We start from the raw sequence: 24,059 nt of genomic DNA, 5'->3' as shown, positions 1-24,059 counted from the left end.
GAAACCCAGTGCTCTGTGTGATGAACCTAGGCCAATGAAAAGAACTCTAAAGTTGATTTTCCAAAGTCAGCCCCAGGTTTAGAGGAGGGTAGGTCTTTGAGCACAGCCATGGGCACTGTTTCCGAGCCTGGCTGGTATGAAGAAGTCTCTGGGCTCCCAGATGGGGCCTGCTGCAGGTGACCGCTATCTGAGGTCGGTGGGTCAGTGTCTTCCGTATGCATGCCATGAAGTTCCTTGTGTTAGAGCAAAGAAAGCTTTGGCCAAGCATTCACGGTAGGGATCCTGGGAGTGAGCAGTCATGAGTGTCGTAGTCTTGTTCTTGGCACTTCTGTCCTTGGGAATACCAGAAGGGAGGTGATTCTGAGCGAGACTACTGCCAAAGAGGTGGCCCTGCAGTGCCCTGAGCACCTAGCAAAAGCAACTTAAGAAAAGAAGGTTTTGCCGGGCGGTGGTGGTGTACGCCTTTAATCCCAGCACTCGGGAGGCAGAGCCAGGTGGATCTCTGTGAGTTCGAGGCCAGCCTGGGCTACCAAGTGAGCTCCAGGAAAGGCGCAAAGCTACACAGAGAAACCCTGCCTCGAAAAACCAAAAAAAAAAAAAAAGAAGGTTTTATTTTAGCTTGTGGCTCCAGAGGGATGGAGTCCGTAATGGTGTGGAAATTATGGTACGGTGGCAGGCACAGGAAGCAGGCTGGTCACATTTTTATCCACACAGGGAGCAGAGAGAGAACAGGAAGTGGGCAAAGCTATAAGCCCTAAGGCTGCTCCCAGTGACACTTCCTCCAGCAAGTTTCTACCTCCTAAAGGCCCAATAACCTCCCCTGGGACCACCAGCTGAGATCAAGTGTTCAAGTGCATGAGCCTGCAGGGATTTTCCTCATCCACCCACCCTGCAAGTCTCACTCCAGTTTCTGTCAAATGTCTCTAGGCTGAAAGCTCGGTGGCCTGCCATTTCTGGGACACACTCTTGCTATACAGTGTCTCTGCTATCCCAAGACACCTGACTATAACCTTATAAGCCTGTCTTCTGAACCTCACTCTTCAGCAGTCCATGCATTTCATTCTTTGAATTCAGAAGAACCCAGAGACTACTAGCCCAAAGTGGATTTGGTAGTTGCTGAGTTGCTGAGACCTTGGACCCCTAAGCTACAGCCCACCTGAGGCCTTGTTAGTCTCAAGGACAGTCACCTTCCTGAATCAATGGTTTGTTGGTGTCTTAGTTAGGGTTTCTATTGCTGTGAAGAGACACCAGGACCACCAGGCAACTCTTATAAAGGAAAAACATTTAATTGGGTGGCTTACAGTTCAGAGATTCAGTCCATTGTCATCATGGTGCGACATGGTGGCATGTGGGCAGACATGGTGCTGGAGAAGGAGCTGAGTGGCCTACATCTTGACTTGCAGGCAAGAGGAAGTGGTCTGAGACATTGGGTGTAGCTTGAGCACATATGAGACCTCAAAGGCAGCCTTCACAGTGACACATTTCCTCCAACAAGGCCACACTTCCTAATAGTGCCACTCCCTTTGGGGGCCATTTTTTTCAAACCACCACAGTGGGGAAGTAGCTGGATGATTTTAACAATGTGCAGGGGGCTCTTGGAGTGATCTGACTTCAAGTGAGGCATTCACAACAGTCTTTTGGAAATGCCAAAGATGGCTGTCTTCATCCAGAATGGCTGAGACCAAAGATACATAAGGCTTGGGATGGCCACCAATGGGAAGCCTTTCTCATTATGCACTGTAGATAAAACGTGCTGGCTGCCAAGATGGACTCTTATTGAGAAATCATAAAAGGTAAACTGGAGTCACTGGTCTGTAGCCCACCTGCTTCCTCTGCATGGGCATGCTAAGTAAAACACTGTGACAAGAAACACAAGAGGGGCTGGAGAGGTGGCTCGGCAGCCGGTGGCACCTGCTGCTCTTGCTAAGGACCCAGTTCAATCCCCAGCACCCACATTTTATACAGGACGTTCACAACTATGTATAAAGTGAGGTCCGGGGATCTAATGCCCTCTTCTACCATTGTGGGTACCTGCACACATGTGATCATATACATACACATACATAAACAAAAATACATCTTTTTTTTGTTTTGTTTTGTTTTTTTTGAGACAGGGTTTCTCTGTGTAGCTTTGCACCTTTCCTGGAGCTCACTTGGTAGCCCAGGCTGGCCTCGAACTCACAGAGATTCGCCTGCCTCTGCCTCCCGAGTGCTGGGATTAAAGGCGTGCGCCACCACCACCCGGCACAAAAATACATCTTTAAAAAAAGAAAATGGAGATTGCCTTTTCAGATTTACAGAGGAAAGAAATATAGACATCCCAGGGTGACAGTGGAGTCTCCACCTCCTATGAGCAGCACCCACATTTTAACAGAGCCTTCCAACACACAAAGCAAGCAACAGAAGACTTTCTCTCGAGCCACAAGTGTGTCTTGGGCAGACTTAGGAAAATTGTTCGCCTGTGGCAAACAGTACGGGGTTATGTCTGTGCTGAAGGTCAGTGCTATGGACAACAGAGGAAGAATGTGATACAGTTCCTGTCCTAAGCAGAACCTCACTGGGTGAGCCGCTGCCCAGATCACACTCGTTCTTCCTGAAAGCCTCTGCAATCTGATTCTTCCCACCTTAAATTCTCGGCCCCTGGGGTTTTTCAGGTTTGACTCCTGCAAAGACAGACCAATGCCCAAGGTCCTATGGAGAGGTGGTTTGTTTCCTGAACATCATGAGTATCCGGTGTCCCCTGCTCTATTGATTCTGTCATTGTCTGAAATGATACATTTTCAGTTTCTCATGTGTGTGCATGTTACTGTCCAGGTCCATTCTGCAAGAGTGTGTCCAAATTCTTCTCCAATGACCTACACCTCCTAGAACAATGCCTAGCACAACATGGACGCTTCCTAAACATTTGTCGACTTGAATCGAGGGGAGAGATGGCCTTGAATATTCATCAAATTATAGTGACTAACAAGGCTTGGATAGGCGCTTCATTCAGAGATAGGACACACAAATCCAGAATGACAGCCGCGTTCATTTGGCCATGTCGTTAGATGCAGGAAAACAAGGCGAGAGACAGAGCAAGCAAGAAAGAAGGTGGCAGACCGAGAGAGATGTAGCCCAGAAGCCGGAGAACTGAGAGAAATGAAAGGCTGGGGGCTTGGGATGCTAACAGAGAGGCAGAGGCAGGAGGTCCTGGGGGCTTGGGATGCTAACAGAGATCAGGGGCAGGAGGTCCTGGGGACTTGGGGTGCTAACAGAGAGGTGGAGGCAGGAGGTCCTGGGGCTTGGGATGCTAACAGAGAGGTGGAGGCAGGAGGTCCTGGGGACTTGGGGTGCTAACAGAGAGGCAGGGGCAGGAGGTCCTGGGGACTTGGGGTGCTAACAGAGAGGTGGAGGCAGGAGGTCCTGGGGCTTGGGATGCTAACAGAGAGGTGGAGGCAGGAGGTCCTGGGGACTTGGGGTGCTAACAGAGAGGCAGAGGCAGGAGGTCCTGGGGCTTGGGATGCTAACAGAGATCAGAGGCAGGAGGTCCTGGGGACTTGGGGTGCTAACAGAGATCAGAGGCAGGAGGTCCTGGGGACTTGGGGTGCTAACAGAGAGGCGGAGGCAGGAGGTCCTGGGGGCTTAGGATGCTAACAGAGAGGCAGGGGCAGGAGGTCCTGCCCTGCAGATGGCTATCGGGAAAAGAGGAGTTCAGAAGGGCTGGTGAGGGTGAGCAGAGGCTGTACTCTCCAAGGAGGCTTAGGAACGTCATAAGCAGAGAGGAGAGAGCTACACAAAACTTTCCATATTCAGTGAGGTACCACACACAGATTCCACCATCCTTAGATGGAGGGGGGACCCCCCAACACACAATTCTAGAAAGTTCCCAAATACAAAACTTGACTTCCAAGTGCTGTGTGGAACTCACAATAATCAAGGGAATCAATGTACCAAGTCCAGTGAGTATTCTAAAGATGATTAAAAATACATGGGACGGGGCTGGAGAGATGGCTCAGAGGTTAAGAGCACTGGCTGCTCTTCCAGAGGACCTGAGTTCGATTCCCAGCAACCACATGGTGGCTCACAGCCATCTATAATGAGATCTGGTGCCCTCTTCTGAAGAACATTGTATACATAATAAATAAATAAATCTTTAAAAAAATACACAGGAGTTCAGGCTGGGGAGCCCACACCTGGACTCCCATCTACTCGGGAGGCAGAAGCAGGAGGATTGTGAGTTAAGAACCAAGCATAGAAACCCTATCTCAAAGACAACCACAGCAAGATATTAACTATATGGGCAGATGTTCAGAGCTCATAAGCAAACACTGCCATTTGGATGAGGACTTGGGCATCCAAGGATCTGGGTATGGGGCTCACTGAAGAAATGTACCGATGCTGAAGGAAAAAAACATGGGGACGAATTATAGGAAAGGAGTGGGCGGAGCTTCACAACAGAGAAGAGAGGCGTGTCCAGGCAGGCCAGCTGCTGTGGGGAAGGAGGAGAGAGACCGGCAAAGAGGCTGTTCACAGGCTCCTCAGGGCCTCTGTGGAGCTGGCAGCGTGGGCTGGAGCATTCCATGCCAATCCACTGGCAACCCGTGATCCGGCAGAAGGCTTTAGAACGCTTGTCCATGGGAATCACCAAAAGCTAGACGCCTATGGGTAGGCAATGGGCAAGAATTCTTCTGGCCCCAAGTTCATTTACTAGTCTTTGTTACAGCCCGGAATTGTATTAGCCTAAAAGGCCCCGATTCCACACAACGGAATCTGCTTCCTGGAAGAATAAGAACAACGCTCACAGCTTTAACGAAGGGGGGAGGGGGCGGGGCTGGAGCTAGGAGGGTGGCTTGTGGGTTACAGTGCCCGCAGCACACGCATGGGGACCTGAGTTTGGATTCCCAGCACCTTCTCAAAAACCAGACAAGGCGACCTGTGTCTGCAACCTCAGAACTGGTGCAGATGGGGAATGGAGGCCGGGATCCCAGGCCAGACAGTCTAGCTGAAGCAGCCTGCTCCAGGCTCAGTGAGACTGCCTCAGAAAGTTAGATGGAGAGGGACAGAGAAAGACTCCCAGTGTCAAGTTCCGGAGTCCACACATGCATGCGTGGGTAACTACACACATGTGCAAACACTATGTCCACACACACACACACACACACACACACACACACACACACACATATACACACATACAGGTCCTCATTGCTAAACAAAACAAAATATTTTCATTCTTAATGTTGGATATAATAATTAAATACTAATTTGAGCTGAGGACCTATTTGCCTGAAAGTGTAAAAAAAAAAAATAAAAATAAAAAGCTATTAAGTAAGTAGTGTTGGGTCCTCTGGAACTTTAACAACAGGTGACTGTGAGCCACCATGGGGATTCTGGGAACTGAACCCAGTCCTCTGCTGAGGCACCCGGGGCTCTGTACCACAGCACCAACTCTCCAGTTCCCTTTCAGCTTATTTTCAAGTGGAAAATGTCCATGTTGAATATCAATGCTGTGTATGTTCAGATCATGAGAACAGGGGCCCAATGGTTGAAATAATAATTTTTGTTTAAGAATAAATTTTCTCTAAAAATAAATGGGTTTTCATTGCTGGGTGTGGTGGCACATTCCTGGAATCCCAGCACTGGAGATGTGGAGGCAGGCAGATCTCTGTGAGTTGCAGGCCAGCCTGGTCTACAGAGCGTTCCAGGTCAACCTGGACGACACAGTGAGGCTGAGTCTCAAAGAAAACGTTGAAAAGATATTTTATGTAAGTAATACGTGTGAAGTGTTTCAGATCCAAAAGAATCTGGAAAAGCCCACACAGGCAAGTCTCTCTGTCCTGTGTACCCACCAGCTCACAGATCGCCCTGTGGTGGTCGCTTAGACTATTGTTTTTCCTTCTGGGGTTTTGGTCAGTCCCACATAAGGGGAGACTATGTTCTGTCCATCCCAAGCTTTTTCACCCTCAGCACACCAGCACCGCAGTTTGCAAACACACTTCTCATCCTTTGTCTCAGCCATTTCTTTTTCTTCTTCCTTCCTTCCTTCCTTCCTTCCTTCCTTCCTTCCTTCCTTCCTTCCTTCCTTCCTTCCTTTCTTTTTTTTTTTTTTTTTGGTTTTCCGAGACAGGGTTTCTCTGTGTAGCTTTGCGCCTTTCCTGGAACTTGCTCTGTAGTCCAGGCTGGCCTGGAACTCACTTGGTAGCCCAGGCTAGCTTCGAACTCACAGAGATCCGCCTGCCTCTGCCTCCCAAGTGCTGGGATTAAAGGTGTGCGTCACCACCGCCCGGCTCCAGCTGTTCCTTTTGCTGTTAACAAGCTCTGATGTAGGTTTGCTGTGTGTTTGGCATGTTCCAGGGGCCTCTAGGACACGGGGGCTTCTGCATAAAAAAATATTCTTTGCAGGGACCCTGGCCTCATACACAACTCGATTTTAAACTGTTTTACCAACTCCCTGAGCTCCTGTGGAGTGGTTTATCCCTGAAACTGTAATGTAACAGGAGGAAACAGGCCTCAGTGAGGGAGCAGTGCACCCCCCAAAACTAGACCGCTCGGTGGGCAGAGCAGGGGAGGTTTATTCCAGCTGCCAAGCCTCTCTCCAGGGTCGGAGGAAGAGGGTGGGGTCCTGCCAGTTATGAGGGGCGATGGTGGGCAGGAGGTGGGCCAGTTATCTGGGACAGCCTGGGAACTAGCGTGAGGCTTTGATCTGTGGGAGTCTTGTTTGAGTTAATAGAGAACTAGACCCCTTTCCGGAGCGAGGGGGGCTGTGGGTGGCGGATAAGAAAGTAATGGCCTTTCCTGGCCAACAGAAACCCCCTTCACAAGGTGTCTGAGGAATGCTGATTTGAGGTGGCAACTCGACAGTCCAGCCTGAGCAGAGCCCAGACTGTAACCTGTAACACGGTCAGGGGCACTGCCGTTTTGGGGGCTTGAGGGGTGCCCGCTTTGGACCTAAGAAGAGGCACTTTTGTGATGGAGTTTTGTCCAATGAGCACAAGTGAAGATTCAGTGTTCAGGGACCATATTTTGTGTGTTTTCCTCATTGTCAAGAGTGTCATTTCGGGCTAACTTCCTGTTTTCCACCGAGAGAGGGAAAGATCCCATCGTTGTTGCTTGTTATACCGACATGGCTCTTCAGAACCGGCTGGGTTGAAACCGAGTGGATTTCTTTGCCTTGAGCATTTCCTGAAGACCATTCATTCCAAGCATCCAGCCCCCATCGCCCTCATACATACCGGCTTCCTGTGAATCAGAAGAAACTGCACTTTGTCAACGGCCGGTAGTGCACAGAGTGTGTCTGAGACTGTGCTCGGCTTGTGCCTGGGCTAACTTACGTTGATTTAAACTTGACATGTGGGCTTTTACAGCACACATGTAGAACGATGGTCTTCGGAACATCTGGGCTACGTGCCCCGCATTCCTAACTTGTGATAGCTTGCCCAGTGGGCTGGATCTCCGCTTTTCACACACTCTGCTAAGTGTGGCCACGTGTGCTCCGTGAAACCCGTTGCATACGCATAAATAAAAACTAAAAAAAAAAAAGACTGATCAGAGAAAATATCACCATACCAAGCAGAGGAAGGACATCTGCAAGGGCCACCAGGGCAATGGTGGTTGAAAGCCTTTAGAGATACAATGCCCCACCCTCACCCAGCGGGCTGCCAGGCTTGTGGTCCAGAACCAGGCATGTGGCCCAGAACCTGCAGGAGGGTATGGAGTCTTTTGTGGCTAGACCCTCTCAGGTCCAGACACAGCGCTACAATCAGAAGGTTAGGAGAGAGCTGAGGCTCAAGTCTAAGTGAGCTCTGAAGCTGTCCTGTGTCTGTGGGTCACCCCAAAACAACACATTCTAGGCGGGAAGACTGATCTACTCACTGAGTTGCCTACCTGGGGCTGGCCCAGAAGCCCCAAACAAGCCCATAAGTCAATGTCTCTGGAGTCTGCTGGGCCTTATGCAAGAGAGGAAGGAGCTTGAGGGGCCCGAGAGACAGCCAGGTTTGGGAACACCCAAGCTATGGAGAGTGACTTACCATGCTGTGAAAGGGACCAGTCCCAGGCTGGGAGTCCTCCCCAGGTGGTAGCCTGACCCCAGCTGGCCACTGTGAGGCGTTCTCTGTGGCAGGGGATGGTCAACACACCATTAAAGGGTCAGCTGTGCTGTTTCTAGCTGCTCCTCAGTCCTACATGGAGATGGGAAGTAGCCACGGGTGCATTCTAATAAAACTTTATTCAGAGTAGCAGGCAGCAAATAGAGTTACTGTTCAGTGGTAATGGGGAAATTGGACAATCAAATGCTAAGTGCATTTGTGATTGATAGCCAGAATCTCCTCTACAGACTGTTACCATCCAGTTCAACTACCATCAGTTCTGTCCACCTCCCTACAGCCTTGCCAAGAACATGGTTTATTCAGTTTTGCGTTCAGTGGCTAAGGATCACTTTAATTCATGTTTCATTTTTGAGGCAGGGTCTCATGTATCCAAGGCTGCCTCAAACCTGACTTGTTGCTGAAGAAGATCTTGCAACCCTGACCCTCGTGCCTCTACCTCCCAAGTCCTGGGATCCCGACAGCAGTTCCCCAGTCCTAGCCTTGTTTTGATTTTAAAGATGAGCATCTACACGTCTTCTTGTCTCTTAACTGCCCCTCCGCAGGCTGCCTCACCCTTGGATTGTCGGTCTTCCTGACTTACAGAAGTTCTGCGTGGGTGAGGGAAGTCAGCTCTAAGGTGTACCCTGTAGCCATTGGGTACAGTGATCTGTTGAAAACCACTGCAGCTGGTGGTGACAGCTGTAGTGCCCAGCTGCCAGTCATTTAAGAAGTGACACCGTCCACTGCCATTGGAGGTACAGATGGGGAACTCAATGGAGAGGCTAGAACCTGGAAAGTAAATTAGGAATTAGCATAGATGCTGTAACAACGATGTGGGAGGCCTAGGGGAATAAAGGAGACTCCGGGGAGACCCAGGTGAGCATCCCAACACTGAGAAACTGAGAAGAAAAGAGCCGGGGGAAGAGTGGACGAGGAGCCTCAGGAAGTGAAGGGAAGGCAGCGTGGGCAGATCCCGGAGGCAAGTTAGAGATAGCCAGGTGCTCATCCATGTGATCGGCCACATTTCATCCCCCATGTGCTTTTTGTTGTTGTTTTTTTTTTTTTTTTCCGAGACAGTTTCCCTGTGTAGCCCTGGCTGTCCTGGAACTTGCTCTGTAGCCCAGGTAGCCTTGGACTCAGAGATCTGCATGCCTCTGCCTCCAACTGGTTTGATATTTTTTTTAAGGTGACACTTTTTGGTGGGAATTAATCACTGGACTTAGTGGGAATTAATCACTGGATGAATGTACTTTCAGTAATCTGGGGGCGACACATCGATGTCCCAAGCACAAGTAATGACAGCAGAGGACTCAGCTTCCTGCCACCGAATGAAGCCAGAAACGTAGACGGGCCAGAGTGGGCATGTGTCTTTCACAGGCCATGTTCCATGGCTCAGGGCCAGGGAGAGAGACAGACAGAGACTGTGAGCTCTGTTTAGGCAGCCAGGCCCTGTCTAGAAGGGACTGATGGACCCAGCTCTGCCGGAGGTGATGGAGGGAAGGCAGGAGCACTCAACCGGAAGAGCAGAGCGGAGCAGTGGGCTGGAGGTGCGGCTCCCATCAAAGCCCAGGTACCGCGCTCCATAAACACAGTGTGTGTGTGTGTGTGTGTGTGTGTGTGTGGTGCAGACCACCTGGACCCTCTGGGGCTTTTCCAGACACGCTCCAGGTTCTGTAGCTGACAGAGTAACTAAAGAAACCACAGCAGCACAAGGGAATGCTTCTCACATTTTATTTTGACTGGGTTTTCACAATTCCAAGGTGCCAGAGCCCACGGTCAGCGGGTAAACTATACCTTAGACACAGGGAGGAAGGGACGCCCCACCCCTGAGAGACTTTATTTATTTATTTTTTTTTTGGTTTTTCGAGACAGGGTTTCTCTGTGTAGCTTTGCGCCTTTCCTGGGACTCACTTGGTAGCCCAGGCTGGCCTCGAACTCACAGAGATCCGCCTGCCTCTGCCTCCCGAGTGCTGGGATTAAAGGCGTGCGCCACCACCGCCCGGCCCCCTGAGAGACTTTAAAGGACTCATTTGGCCACATCACGGGCAGCTTATGGTGTGAGGTTTTCTGATGTCTCCATAAGACATCCTCCACGTGTTTCATTAGCCTCTAAGAAACTTTGGAAATTTCAAAAAAAAAAAAAAAAAAGGTGGATGGTCAAGAATAAAAAAATATGATTTATTTAGCTGTGTGTAGAATGTGCCTGGTAAATTAGTGGGACAAGAGTTTTGGAAAGTAGGGTTTTTTTTGTGGTATAAAAATACTGTTAGTTTACCTAAGACTGATAATAAATTTTATGGGTAAATAAAACTTATATGCTTACATGAAGACTTTCAAAGATCTGCAATTGTTTTTAAAGAAATGTATATCCTTTTACAACCCATTCAGGCCGCGTCTGTTTTTGCCAATTGCACTCATCTTAGACGGTTTGCTGTCCTGACAAAGGCTGAGCATCAGCTGCCCGTTATCCTCCCATGGCACAGTAACTCTAGGAAGAGGGCTGGTGCTTAGAGGCGTCACCAGGCAGTGGTGGCACATGCCTTCAATCCCAGTGCTCGGGAGGCAGAAACAGGAGGATCTCTGTGAGTTTCAGGCCAGCCTGGTCTACAGAGCGACTTCCAGGACAGCCAGGGCTACACAGAGAGAAACCCAGTCTCGAAAAACAAAACAAAAACAAAAGGAAAAGAAATGAGGTGTTGTTTTATAATCAAAAGTCTTCATCATAAAGTGGAAAATATTTTATAAGTTATAGTATTCATTATTTCATTTACAGTCTCTCTGACATTAGGAACATGACTAGCTCCGAGCTGGCTGTGCTGACCACCAAGACATTCGGTGGAGGCATCCCTGCAATTCTGAAGACTAGGAACATGGACTGGACTTTCTCCAGCCGGCTTCCTCTCAGGTAAGGAGGTGGAGAGTTTGTGTGCTTTGGGGGGTTGGGCAGATGGACACAGCGAAGTCTACAGGTCTAGAACAGTCTGGCCCCTTTGCATCTGTGCAGTCTTAACAATGTCACTCCTCTGCATCCCTCTGTCCCTGCGATCCAGACGGGAGAGACTGCTGTCGGCCCCTGCACACTGTTGGCCAGGGCTAACACTGGTACTGACTCTGCGAGTTCAAGAAAAGAAGCTCAGTGGATAGGCCTCAGGTTCAAGACCAGCCTGGGAGACAGAGCAAGGCTGTCTCAAAACAAAAGAATGTACAGCCCAAATGCAAAACCCAAATTCACAAATACCTTATAATAAAAGGAAAGGTATATTAATTTTTAAAACATAAAATAATCTTTGCAATTAAATATTCATCAATGTAAACTTTATGCTTATTTTGTCAGCATGTTCACTCTGTGACAACTCTCTAAAGGAGAGATCCATAATTAGTTCAAACCATGCCTTCAAAGTCTGATTATAAGGCAGAAGAATTGAATGAAGTTTAAACGTAAGCAAAAATATATAACTCTAAACCACAGCCTCCACAATAATAAGAATACTTCCTCAATATATTTACAACCACCCACTGGTTACACAACACCAACTCACTGTGACAGTCAATGTCATGGGCACTCTACTCCCTCAGCAGTTTTATATTAAATGGTACTTACTTTAGAAAAAGGAATTACTTTGTCTGTTTCTCTGTCTCTCTCTGTCTTTCTCTCTGGTCTCTATCTGCCTCTGTCTCTCTCTCTTCACACACACACACACACACACACACACACACACACACACACACACATGCATACATACACTCACATATGCTTATACATGCTCACACTCTCGAACATACATATACACACATGTTGACACATATTTGCACGGACACACACACACACACACACACACACACACACACACACACACACACATCCTGTGCCCACAAATACAGCTCAACTGATTTTCTGCTCTGATGACCATTTTCTAAATCAGATCAACATTTTCCAAATGAACAAAACGGCCCCCTGCTTTTAGGGTCAGGAGGAGGGAACCAGAGCAAGGGGCCTGCAAACTGAAGTCCTGCGGGGGCGGCATGGCGACCCCTTCTCCTAAAGCATCACCTGTTGAGAACTTGACATAAAATGAGCATTGGCACAGGGCAGTTTTACACACAATACAAGTCAGTTTGTCACGTGTTCAGCAGAAGGAATTAGTCAGTTTAGGAATAAGTGATTGGCAACCTTGCTCCCGCGGAGGAGGGCATAATTAACACTTAGGGAAGCTCGGCTGGTCCCTTTCCCGTCACAGCATCCGCTGCAGGGAGACAGCTGTAGGACAAAGGCGGCTGAGGCTCCCCTGCCTCTAACCTTGCACTATAACTTAATAATAAAGTGTATTTCTGCTAGCTCTGTGGTTTCAAAATTATTCATTGTAAACATCCTATATTCTTTCCTAATTAACTTCAGAGTGTGAGCTTGTATCTATGTCTGTGTCAAATTATTTATTCTACAAAAAGCAGCACAAATACCGTTCATTGTGGTTTCAGCACAAATTCCTTAAAAAGTACGTTAAGGCCATTATGGAGTCAGGGTGAACCGCAGACTACCCCGGCATAAGTCACACAACAGATGAAGAGAGCTGGGGAGGGGCAGCAGTGGCTGCCTTGTGTTCTCCTCCTGGGCGACCCCGCAACAGCTTCTAGGATCCATTAGTCCCCAACGTCTCCATCGTGGTCTCCGATTAGCCAGAGGAAATGGAAACTTAAGGCCAGCAGAGCTGTCCCAAGCAGGTCACCCAGTGCCGTCAGGTAGGGGATGGAGAAACTGTCTGGGTCCTTCCCTTTCCTCCAGAAGCGATGGACCATCCAGTCGGCGATCCACAGCAAGGTGAACACCTGCAAGAGAGAACCAGAGATGACCGCTGTCGCCTGCATCTCCCCGCCCTTAACGTGGCCACCGGCCTGAACTGCTTGTTTCTGGAAGAAACAACATATGTCCAGGTCAAGAACCATGCTTGAAAAAAGGCAGCTAATTAACAGGAAGGTAGTCTTTTTATAACAACAAAAAAAAGCATGGATTCCTGAGATGCTTAAAGCATCCCAGCTTTCACCTGCAGCGTCTCATCTTCATCCAGCTGTGGTTTGTGGTGTTTTCTCCTCTGGAAAACAAATATAGTACCAATCTCTGCCTTGGGTTACCATTCTAGCTCTGACCCCTTTACCAGGAAGGAGGGTGGCTTGTCCAAATCTGAGAGACAGGTACCAAAAATAAGATCCCCGGGGCTGAATGCCGGATGCCCTTGGACTTCTGCCACAGACATCACACTCTGAGCCCTGCTGCCCCCTGCTTGAGGCTGATGCTTCCTGACAGCTTCACTGGCCAAGGCTGCCTGGAAGTCACATAAAGCAGAGAATATTAGAATCTTGAACTTAGGTGCTGTAAGATTTGGAATTTGACTTGTAATTTCAGCACTTGAGAGACAAGGAAGGATCACTATAAGTTCACGGGCCACGGAGTGAGTTACCATAATGAAACTCTGTCTCAAAACCAAAGGATTTGGATTCGAATCTCAATTTGTTCTTCGGGCAGGTTCCTTATGAATCTGAGTGTCTATCTTCTTATTTGAAGAAAACAAAGCAAAACAAAACAAACAAAAAATAAACCTCAGAGCAGAAAGGTGTAAGTAGCGGGGACCAGCAGCCCGCAGTCCTGACTCTGCAAGCTTTAGACCCAATTCCAGGAGCTGGTTGGTCTAAAAGTCACACCTCAGCTGCAAAGAAGGCACTCCCTTATAGCTCCTCCAAACCCAGAATATATACTGTGGCAGCCACTGCTCAGACGAAGCTCTAGCCAACAGCCAAATGCCTGGCCCGCCGGAAGCCTTGGGTCAGTGTGTGCCTCACTTGGTGGAAGAGTCCCCTTCGGTATCCTGTAGGCTGCCACAGCTACAATCCAGAGTTCACCTGTGCCCGCCCCAGAGGAATTAGACAAAGCCTTCTCCCTGACCCGCCAACACCAGACCAACCATAACAACCACACAGCAGGACCCACAACAATCTCCTTCGTGTTCCAAAGCCTGCAAAGCCAGGGCCCCATCGTCACCCTGTATCTCCAGAACCATGACAGCCTTGCTACAGTCCCAGGCATCTCCCACAGAAACCTGGGAGTCCTGGGAAGATCTCCTTTGTGGAGATCCCGTGGCTACTGCTGTCAGTCCTTGGTTCCATCTGCACTTGCCCTACAGAACATAGACCATTCTCTCCACATGCCACTGTCACCAAAGTGTCATCGCAGCCAGACTCTGTGAAGCCTGAAGACACCTCCACTGCAGGGTCATACAGCTTTCTCAGGCTGCAATCTGACTGCAAAGGTGCTCACAACCACGCTGTATCAGTTAGAGGGAGAAAACGCTCAAAGACCATGCTGTTGGGGTCTCCGTGACCAACCACAAGTGCCCAAGCTGACTGGCGTCCTATGTCCCATCTAAACACAAACATCCTTTCCTACGGAAGGTCCTTCACAAGATCAGAACACACACACACACACACACACACACACACACACACACACCAGCTGCACAGACACCAACAAGGTACAGGATGCAGAGGAAACACAGAACCTGCAAAGGAGAACGTAATTCTCCAGAAATGATCTCAATTTGAAGAAAACCTCCGAGGTGCTGAGAAGAACTCAGAATAGCATCCCTAACGAAACCTAGTTCAAGATGCAGGAGGCTAGAGATCAACAACATAAAGAAGAAAATTCAGAAAATAAGAACCAGCTGGAACCCCTTAGAACCGAAAACTTCAATTACATGAAAAATAAAAGAGAATGCTTTCACAACAAACCAACACCAGCAGGGCTTTTATAATTAACCTAGTCAGAAAGACAGACACAGACAGAGCTCCTTGAAGACATATGGGAGACTGTTAGCAAATATGCATCTTGGTAACTCTGGAAAGTAAAGAAAAGGGGGAAAGTATTGAGTCCCTTTTTGCAGGCTGGTGAGGTGGCTCGGTGGGGACAGTGTTTGTCACCGCCAGCCTGGCCACCGAGTTCAATCCGTGGAGCCTGGGTAAAGGCAGAAGGGGAGAGCCAAAGCTGTCCTCTGCCTTCACAACATGGCAGCGTGTGTGCACCCTCCCGCCAAAGACACACTACAGTAATAACAGTAATAATAACCCATTTCACAAAATAATAGTGGAAAATGCCCCAAATCTTCTAAGGGAAGCAGATACACAGATTCAAGATGCTGAAAAGTCTCTAGAGTCAATCAAAACAGATCATCACCAAGCACATTGTATCAATGGTATAGTGCAAAGAGAAAATCCTAAAAATTGGAAGAAGAGTCACGTCACATTATAAGCAATGGTCCATTAAGACACAGTATGGCCAGCGACATTAGCTAGCGCTCGCTCAACTCTCTCTAATGGGAAAGCAGTGGACTACAAGAGACTGAACTGTATCTGCCTCTATTTCCAACAGACTCACATTCAACTTTCGCTTACAAAAAAAAAAAAAAAAAAAAAAGCCGGGAAAATTTTATTAGTCCTTAAAAAAAAGAAAGAAAGAAAGAAAGAAAGAAAATAAAAGTTAATATAAAATTATAGAAAAAAAAAAGGAACCTGAACTTTAGTAACACAGCTGGAACAATCCACAGCGGCGGCAGGAGTGGCGGGAGAAGAGATTTAATTTAGTTGATTTTCTGTGGTTGTTGGTTGTTCGCTCGTCTCACGGTGATGGAAGCTACACATTTTTTCGAAGGGACCGAGAAACTGCTGGAGGTCTGGTTCTCCAGGCAGCAGTCCGACGCAAGCCAGGGATCTGGGGATCTCCGCACCATCCCAAGATCTGAGTGGGATGTCCTTTTGAAGGATGTTCAGTGCTCAATCATAAGTGTGGCAAAGACTGACAAGCAGGAAGTTTATGTACTCAGTGAGAGTAGTATGTTTGTCTCCAAGAGACGGTTCATTTTGAAGACAAGTGGTACCACCCTCTTACTGAAAGCACTGGTTCCCCTGTTGAAGCTTGCTAGGGATTACAGTGGGTTTGACTCAATTCAAAGCTTCTTTTATTCTCCTAAGAACTGTATGAAGCCTTCTCACCAAGGGTACCCACACCGGAATTTCCAGAAAGAAATTGAGTTTCTTAATGCAATTTTCCTAAATGGAGCAGCATATTGTATGGGACGTATGAATTCTGACTGTTGGTACTTGTATACTTTGGATTTCCCAGAGAGCCGAGTAATCAATCAGCCAGATCAAACCCTGGAAATTCTGATGAGTGAGCTCGACCCAGCAGTTATGGACCAGTTCTACATGAAAGATGGTGTTACTGCAAAGGATGTCACTTGTGAGAGTGGAATTCGTGACCTGATACCAGGTTCTGTCATTGATGCCACACTGTTCAATCCTTGTGGCTACTCGATGAATGGGATGAAATCGGATGGAACATATTGAACTATTCACATCACTCCAGAACCAGAATTCTCTTATGCTAGCTTTGAAACAAACTTGTCAGACCTCCTACGATGACCTGATCAGGAAGGTTGTGGAAGTCTTCACGCCAGGAAAATTTGTGGCCACCTTGTTTGTTAATCAGAGTTCTAAATGTCGCACAGTGCTTTCTTCCCCCCAGAAGACTGAAGGTTTTAAACGTCTTGATTGCCAGAGTGCTATGTTCAACGATTACAATTTTGTTTTTACCAGTTTTGCTAAGAAGCAGCAACAACAGCAGAGTTGATTAAGAAAAATGAAGAAGAAAAAATGCAAAAAGAGAAGACACACAGGAGGTGGTGGCTGCTTTCTAGATGCTGACACTGGGGGCTGTGCTCTCCATGACCACCACCTTGTAGTTGCAGAAAGCCCTAGGTCTATTGATAGTGTGATCATTTTGAAGTGTATGCATTATTATATCAAGGAGTTAGGTATCTTGCATGAATGCTCTCCTCTGTGTTTAGGTGTTCTATGCCACTCTTGCTGTGGAATTGAAGTGCATGTAGAAAAGAACTTTGACTGTATGAATCCTTATGACACTTGTGAAAATAATTCAATTTGGTTTATGCACAGTGTAATATTTCTGCAGGCATCGTCCAAAATCCCCCACAGACAAGGCTTTCGTCCTCATTAGATGCTGGCCTCAGCTGACCATCTGCGACTGTTCTATTAAATTGCTGCCAGAGTTTTTACATCCAGTTACCTCCACTTTCTAGAGCATATTCTCTACTAATGTTATTCAAGACCAATTTTTACTTCATACAGGTGTTTTATGCAATGGCAATTAAGGTTTTCTTCCAAAAAAAATAAAGAAAAAAAAAGACTGAGAGCAGATTCCTGTAGTGGAGTTTTTAGAAGAAAGCTTACAGGCCAAATGAGATATGAGAGAATAATACAGCCAAAACAGTAAAAGAAAAAAGATACCCTCCCAACCAAAAAAGAATGCTATACCCAGCACAATTATCCTTCCAAATCAGAAGAAATGAAGTCGGAGAATCCAAAGAACCTCAGCACTACTAAATCAGCCATCCAAGAAATACTTGAGGACCTGTCACAAAAATGAACATTACAAAATTCTCTAGAAGAACAGATACATGGAAGAAAAATTAAACAGCATATCAGAAAGTTATTAAATCATAAAGAAAAAGTCATGAAAAGTGAGCAGTGCATAATTAGTGAAACAACAGAAAAGAGTTCTTAATTATAAACAATAATCTTGAATTTAAATGGATTAAGTTCAATCAAAATAAACAGACTGGCTAAATGATTAAAAGAGTGTGGTGATATATTGTTTGTAATAAAGCTTGCCTGAGATCAGAGGACAGAGCTAGCTGCAGAGGTCGGGCATTGGTGGCACACATCTTTAATCCTAGCACTAGGAAGGTTGAGACAGGAAGTGATATGGCTGGGCAGAGAAAGGTGTATAAGGCGAGAGGAGACTGGAACTCCGGCTCTTTCAGGCTGAGGAGCTGGTGAGGTAAGAGGTGGTGGCTGTGGCCTGCTCTGCTTCTCTGATCAGGGTGAAAACTGGGTTTTCATTAAGATTAATTAGGATTTATGCAACAAAGAGAAAGCAAGCCCCCATGATGTGCTGCTAATGAGAAGACTCACTCCAGTGAGGATACACAGAATCTAAAGGAGGCGGCCGGAACCACCAATCACACACGGGAACAGTGTGGGACAGGAGCAGCCGCCCTTACCAGACACAGAGGCTGGAACCACCAATCACACACACACACACACACACACACACACACACACACACACACACACACACACACACACGGGAACAGTGTGGGACAGGAGCAGCTGCCCTCACCAGACACAGCGGGCCTTAACCAGCAGAATCAACGAGACAAAGAATGTCATCATGAAAGGAAGAAAGGATTGATTCAACACAAAGACATGGGAACTGCAGATACACTCACCCAATGTGACCACCTCAATACAGGAAGAGATATTATTAGACGTAAGGGAGAGACTCTAATCCAGTAACGATGGGACCTCTAACACCCCACTTTCTTCAATGGACAGATAACCCAGGTAGAAAACCAACTAAGCAACACCGGGGTTGGACAAGAGAGCAACGCTTAACCATATGTGTAGACTGTGTCACTCATGAGCAGCACACAGCATGTTCTGCTCTTCAGCACATACATCTCCCAAGACTATCACATGACAGACCAAAAATCAAGTTCCAATGAACTTTAAAAGTTGAAACAACATTGTACATTATCTCAGACAACAATGGAATAGAACTACACATCAAAAAGTAAGTTCAGGCTGGTCAGTGGAGGCGCACGCCTTGAATCCCAGCACTTGGGAGGCAGAGCCAGGCAGATCTCTGTGAGTTCGAGGCCAGCCTGGGCTACAGAGTGAGTTCCAGGAAAGGCGCAAAGCTACATAGAGAAACCCTGTCTCAAAAACAAAACAAAACAAAAATTAGAAGTGAGTTCAGAGCATACAAACACACAGACAGTGAGCAACATCTTCTGGATGACCGCCAGATGACTGAAGAAATGAAAAGTGAAATTTTTAGAAATCTAGGAAACAATGGGAAGACTTCTGTTGACTGAATGATCAATATCACATAAAAATTTAGAGGATTAAAAAATTTAGAGAAACGAGGTCACAAAAGGAAAAGGTTTATGAAGCCCTGGTCTAAAACAAGCTTTGGTAACAACAGCTCATAAGCCCAAGTCAACCTGTTATCTGCTTGTGTAAATAAAGTTTTATCGGAACACAACTCCACTCATTCCTTTACTTATCTCCTGTTTGGTCTACTTTTGAATCCTTACATATTATTACTCCGAAGATTCACTTGGAAAAACTGTGGCAGAGAGGTCTAAACAGGTATGCAGTTACCACAGAGAAAAGGCAACCCACAGAGCTTCGGGAATTTAATCCCTGGTAATTTACAGAAACAGGTGTGGACCTATCCAAAAGAGCATGACATAGAAAAAAAGGAAATAGTTGATCCTAGAATGCAGGAGGCCGAGAAAAGAGAACCATGAGTGCGAGGCTAGCCTGGGCTACATAGAAAGACCCTGTATCAAATGTACCACCTCTCTCAAAAAAACAAACAAACAAACAAACAAAAAAAAAAACAGGAAAGAAAGCCAGCAGTAGTGGCACAGCCTTTAATCCTGGAGGTAGAGGGAGGAGGATCTCTGTAAGTTCGAGGCTAGTCTGGTCTATAGAGTGAGTTCCAGGACAGCCAGGGTGTGTGTGTGAGAGAGAGAGAGAGAGAGAGAGAGAGAGAGAGAGAGAGAGAGAGAGAGAGAGAGAGAGAGAGAGAGAGAGAGACAGAGAGAGAGAGAGACAGAGAGAGAGAGAGAGAGAGAGACAGAGAGAGACAGAGAGAGAGAGACAGAGAGAGAGAGAGAGAGAGAGAGAGAGACAGAGAGAGACAGAGAGACAGAGAGAGACAGAGAGAGAGAGAGAGAGAGAGAGAGACAGAGAGAGACAGAGAGAGAGACAGAGAGAGAGAGAGAGACAGAGAGAGAGAGAGACAGAGAGAGACAGAGAGAGACAGAGAGACAGAGAGAGAGAGACAGAGAGAGACAGAGAGAGAGAGAGAGACAGAGAGAGACAGAGAGAGACAGAGAGAGACAGAGAGACAGAGAGAGAGAGACAGAGAGAGACAGAGAGAGAGAGACAAAGAAAGAAAATAGGAACTTTTTCTATTTTCTTCCCCCACACCTCCACAGAAATTGCAGGTAAAGTGAATAAAGAGAAAAACTTCATAAGGAAATATAAGAGAGTATCATTCTGATCTTGATTTGGGGGTGAATTCATAAATGTATAAATGAATAACTTACTAAGTTGCAGTAAATGCTTCTGTAGTTCAATAAATGAAAATATTGCCCCAGGGTTATAAAATATTGCTGCCTCTCATTTAATTGACAAAGAATTAGTGTTCAGAATATTTTGAGAAACTATTGAGAATTCCTACAGTTCATAAGAAAAATAATCCAACAAGGGAAATAAGGAACGCAAGAGCCAATATCCAAGATGTTTGACCACACTGATAACAAGGGACACGAATCATTTTGGTTTTCCCGTGAGGTGAGCATGAAGTGGAATACAGTGTTTTAATTTGTGTATTGCATTCCATGCTCATCTCACGGAAAAAATAAAATGTAAGCTACAATAACAGCAAACACTGTCTCTTAAATGGCCTATAATGGGACCATATGGTCTTCAAAAGAGGTCCACCACACACAAACTGATTTAATTCTCAGACCATGTCTATAACACAGTATGGGCTATCATCCTTCTCTGGCACAGGAGAAAAATGGAAGCAGACAGATTGTAAGAAAACTGCCCAAGACCACCAGCTCAAAGCATTAGTGCTTGGAAAGCAGGGGCTGCAGTTGACCACACTCAAGGTTGCCCTGGGCCACACATGCCAGCTGAGTGCAAAAAGTCTGTGATACGGAAGAAAATGAATCTTCATTAAACACAAAGGAAGGATGCCCATGGAAGACGCCTGGTGAGCGAAGAAACTAAGATATGAAAACCACTGCCGAGGTGGTCAGGAGTCCCGAAGACAGAGGAAACACTAGAAGAAGAAGAAATAAAAGAAGGAGGAAGAGGAGGAGAAGGAAGAAAATGAGAAGGCAGGGGAAAATCTAAAGAAAAAAAAGGTTGAGGTAAAGTCAGAAGAGCGAAGCCGTCTGCAAGCAGCAGCTACTCAGTTTAAGAACGTTTAGGAGGCTGGGGAGGCAGCGCCTGTCAAGTGTCCTGTGGTGTGAAGGCCAGGGTTCAATCCAGAGCCTGTGTTACAGCAGATACAGTGCACGCCCATCACCATAGCACCGGGGAGGCAGACATAGGAAGATCTCAGGCTCACTGGCCAGTCAGAGCCGATGTGGCCAGTCCTCAGCTAGTACTAGGCCAGTGAGAGACCAACTCTAAAAAATTGTGTGTGTGTGTGTGTGTGTGTGTGTGTGTGTGTGTGTGTGTGTGTGTGTGTGACTGTTAGCACCGCAGCTCAGAATCCATGGCTTTTATTTAAAAGGTGACTGGTTGCCGGGCGTTGGTGGCGCACGCCTTTAATCCCAGCACTCGGGAGGCAGAGCCAGGCGGATCTCTGTGAGTTCGAGGCCAGCCTGGGCTACCAAGTGAGCTCCAGGAAAGGCGCAAAGCTACACAGAGAAACCCTGTCTCAAAAAACAAAAACAAAAAAACAAAAACAACAACAAAAAAAAAGGTGACTGGCACAAGCGTGTGAGCACTGGTTTCTAACAGCAGTGAGCGCTGGGACATTTCACCTCTGAACCTCTCTTTAAACTGGATGGACTTGCCCTTACGGTGTGCTCCAGCCGTAACTACCAGGGAAGGATCCTGCCGTCATACACGGTCACACACAATCTCCTTCGTGTTTTCTCTTCCACGTTCTTATTCCATCCACTCTACACAAGAGGCCACAGAATCAAGTCAACTTCTTACATGATTTCTTTTTAAAGATGTTCTAATGACTAATAGTTTAAACAGGCTTAAATTTTTTAAAACTTCTTTTTTTCAGGTTATCAAAATATATTAGTGTTTTCTTGGATCTCTGGTGTAAATTATGAAAATGGTGTCCGAGTCTTCTTACTGCAACTTGTTTTGCCTCAAAATTAAATCATTGATTAAGGAACAAACGCTTTCCACATCAGATACCAAACCAAGGGCACACTATGTTCTAACATCGCCTGCTCTCTATGAAATATGCATATCTTCTCTGGGTAAATATGTCTTCTGAAAAGGCAACTTTGTAGCCCTGCTTAATTATGCAAGTTATAAATGTACTGTCTAGAATTTAAATAAATACGTAGGCACAGGAACATATATTTGCTTTGGACGCTATTGACTTTCTAGGCCGGCTCTTCCTTTGAGCTCCGATCAACATTCGCATGCATTAGCATTTCTTTAATGCCGACTGCCAGCAGCAGCCTTGTGCGCTGTGTGAAGAAAGATGATTGCTTTGGGGAGGAATGCTTAGGAATATGACACAAATAACCCTCAGAAATAGAAGTGAGGACAGTGCCTCCTAACTGGGCTTTGCAAAGGTTGAATTCATGCCCCTACTGGTTCTATCTCCAGGCTGTGGCCACCGCTGAAATCTAGTAGTTAAATGTCTGGGAATAATTCGGGACCATCATTCAGCAGGAATTCAGTCTACTTCTGCTATTCAGATGAAATGTCATTCCAATCAGAGTTGTTTTTGTGAGTTGTTTAGGGGCTGAGCGGTGCTAACATTTGACGGCCTTTGCTCCTGAGGACTATGGTGCGAATTGTGGTCCCAGAGATAGTTTCTCCAGAGGGGAAACTTGGATGGAGAAAGACTGAAGTCACTTGGCTGGTCAGACGGCAACTGAGAGTGCGGTCCAACTGAGGCTGTGAAACCCCAAAGGCCGCAGTGTTCTCCCATCCCACCCCAGCTCTGCTGGACAGACTGAGGGCTGCTGAGAAAAGAAACGTTTCTTCCTGTAGATTAATATACAACACAACCAGATCCAAGCCTTAAAGAGACACCCCCTCCCATATGAGGGACACCCCTTCCCATATGAGGGACACCCCCTCCCAGAGGGAGACCCCTGCCCAAATGAGGGACATGAGGCTTCACTTTTTAGCAGCATTGCAAATAAATCATTAAGAACAACTTCAGCCGGGAGGTGGTGGCGCACGCCTTTAATCCCAGCACTCAGGAGGCAGAGGCAGGTGGATCTCTGTAAATTCGAGGCCAGCCTGGTCTATAGAGTGAGATCCAGGACAGGCTCCAAAGCTACAGAGAAACCCTGTCTGGAAAAACCAAAAAGAAAAAAAAAAGAAAAGAAAAAGAAAAAGAAAAAAGAACAACTTCAAATGCTCAGCCAACTTTGTAAGCAATGTCTTTTCAAAGGCATCACTGAACTGACAGGAAAACTCGAGGCCTCAGAGGGAGAGGGACACGGGCATGCTGAGGCTGCTGGTCCCTAAGGGGACGGCTGCTTCGCTGGACGCAAACCTCACCCAGCCATCTGCATGCACTCTCTGCCTCTCCAGCAGCCAAGGCTCTCCCAGGTGTTCATTTTTTGTATTTTGGGGGAGGAAAGGGTTTATTTGGCTTACACTTCCGTATCTCTGTTCACCACTGAAGGAAGTCAGGACAGGAACTCAGACAGGGCAGGAACCTGGAGGCAGGAGCTGATGCAGAGGCCATGAAGGAATGATGTTTTCTGGCTTGCTCCTCATGGCTTGCTCAGTCTGTTTGTTTGTTTGTTTATTTTGACAGTAGCAGGGGCACAGTGAACAGAAGGGAAAAACAAAGTCTCCCCCAGGTGGGGCGTCTAATAGAAGATTCAAAGACTAAAACTAAAACCCTGTGTAAGAAATAAACCTGTCCTCAGGAAGAGGAGGGAAATTTGATTACATGGAGGGGGGAAAAATTATCCCTAAAAAAGAAAAAAAAAATCCCTAACCACAAATGGTCTTTCAAGGAACTGACTCCAGCATCAAGTGACCCAGGTGACCTGAATAGCCTCAAGCTGCCTATTTTAAAAGGTTCTCAGATTGATGGTGCCCTAAGGCTACTGGAAAAAGCAA

General features: G+C 46.8%; 1 protein-coding gene and 1 pseudogene across 7 annotated transcripts in view; one reads left to right on the top strand and one right to left on the bottom strand.

Annotated features, from left to right (window-relative positions):
• Window positions 1-9,780: 9,780 nt before the first annotated feature.
• The window catches only part of Slc41a2 (solute carrier family 41 member 2), a 120,764-nt gene continuing 106,485 nt past the window's right edge, over window positions 9,781-24,059 (bottom strand). For 6 of the 7 annotated variants that reach the window (XM_076554541.1, XM_076554538.1, XM_076554542.1 and 3 more), the window contains exon 11: window positions 9,781-12,887. In XM_076554541.1, coding sequence (XP_076410656.1) covers window positions 12,702-12,887 — 186 coding nt within the window. In that variant the 3' untranslated portion in view covers window positions 9,781-12,701. The remainder of the gene's footprint in view (window positions 12,888-24,059) is intronic. The other variant, XR_013045801.1, reaches the window with a different exon arrangement.
• LOC102922880 (S-adenosylmethionine decarboxylase proenzyme pseudogene) lies at window positions 15,617-17,294 on the top strand (annotated as a pseudogene).

Source organism: Peromyscus maniculatus, chromosome 18, assembly GCF_049852395.1.
Source record: "Peromyscus maniculatus bairdii isolate BWxNUB_F1_BW_parent chromosome 18, HU_Pman_BW_mat_3.1, whole genome shotgun sequence".
NCBI lineage: Eukaryota > Metazoa > Chordata > Mammalia > Rodentia > Cricetidae > Peromyscus > Peromyscus maniculatus.
The sequence above is the reverse complement of the archived record's forward strand: the minus strand, read 5'-3'. Positions and strand labels throughout refer to the sequence as shown.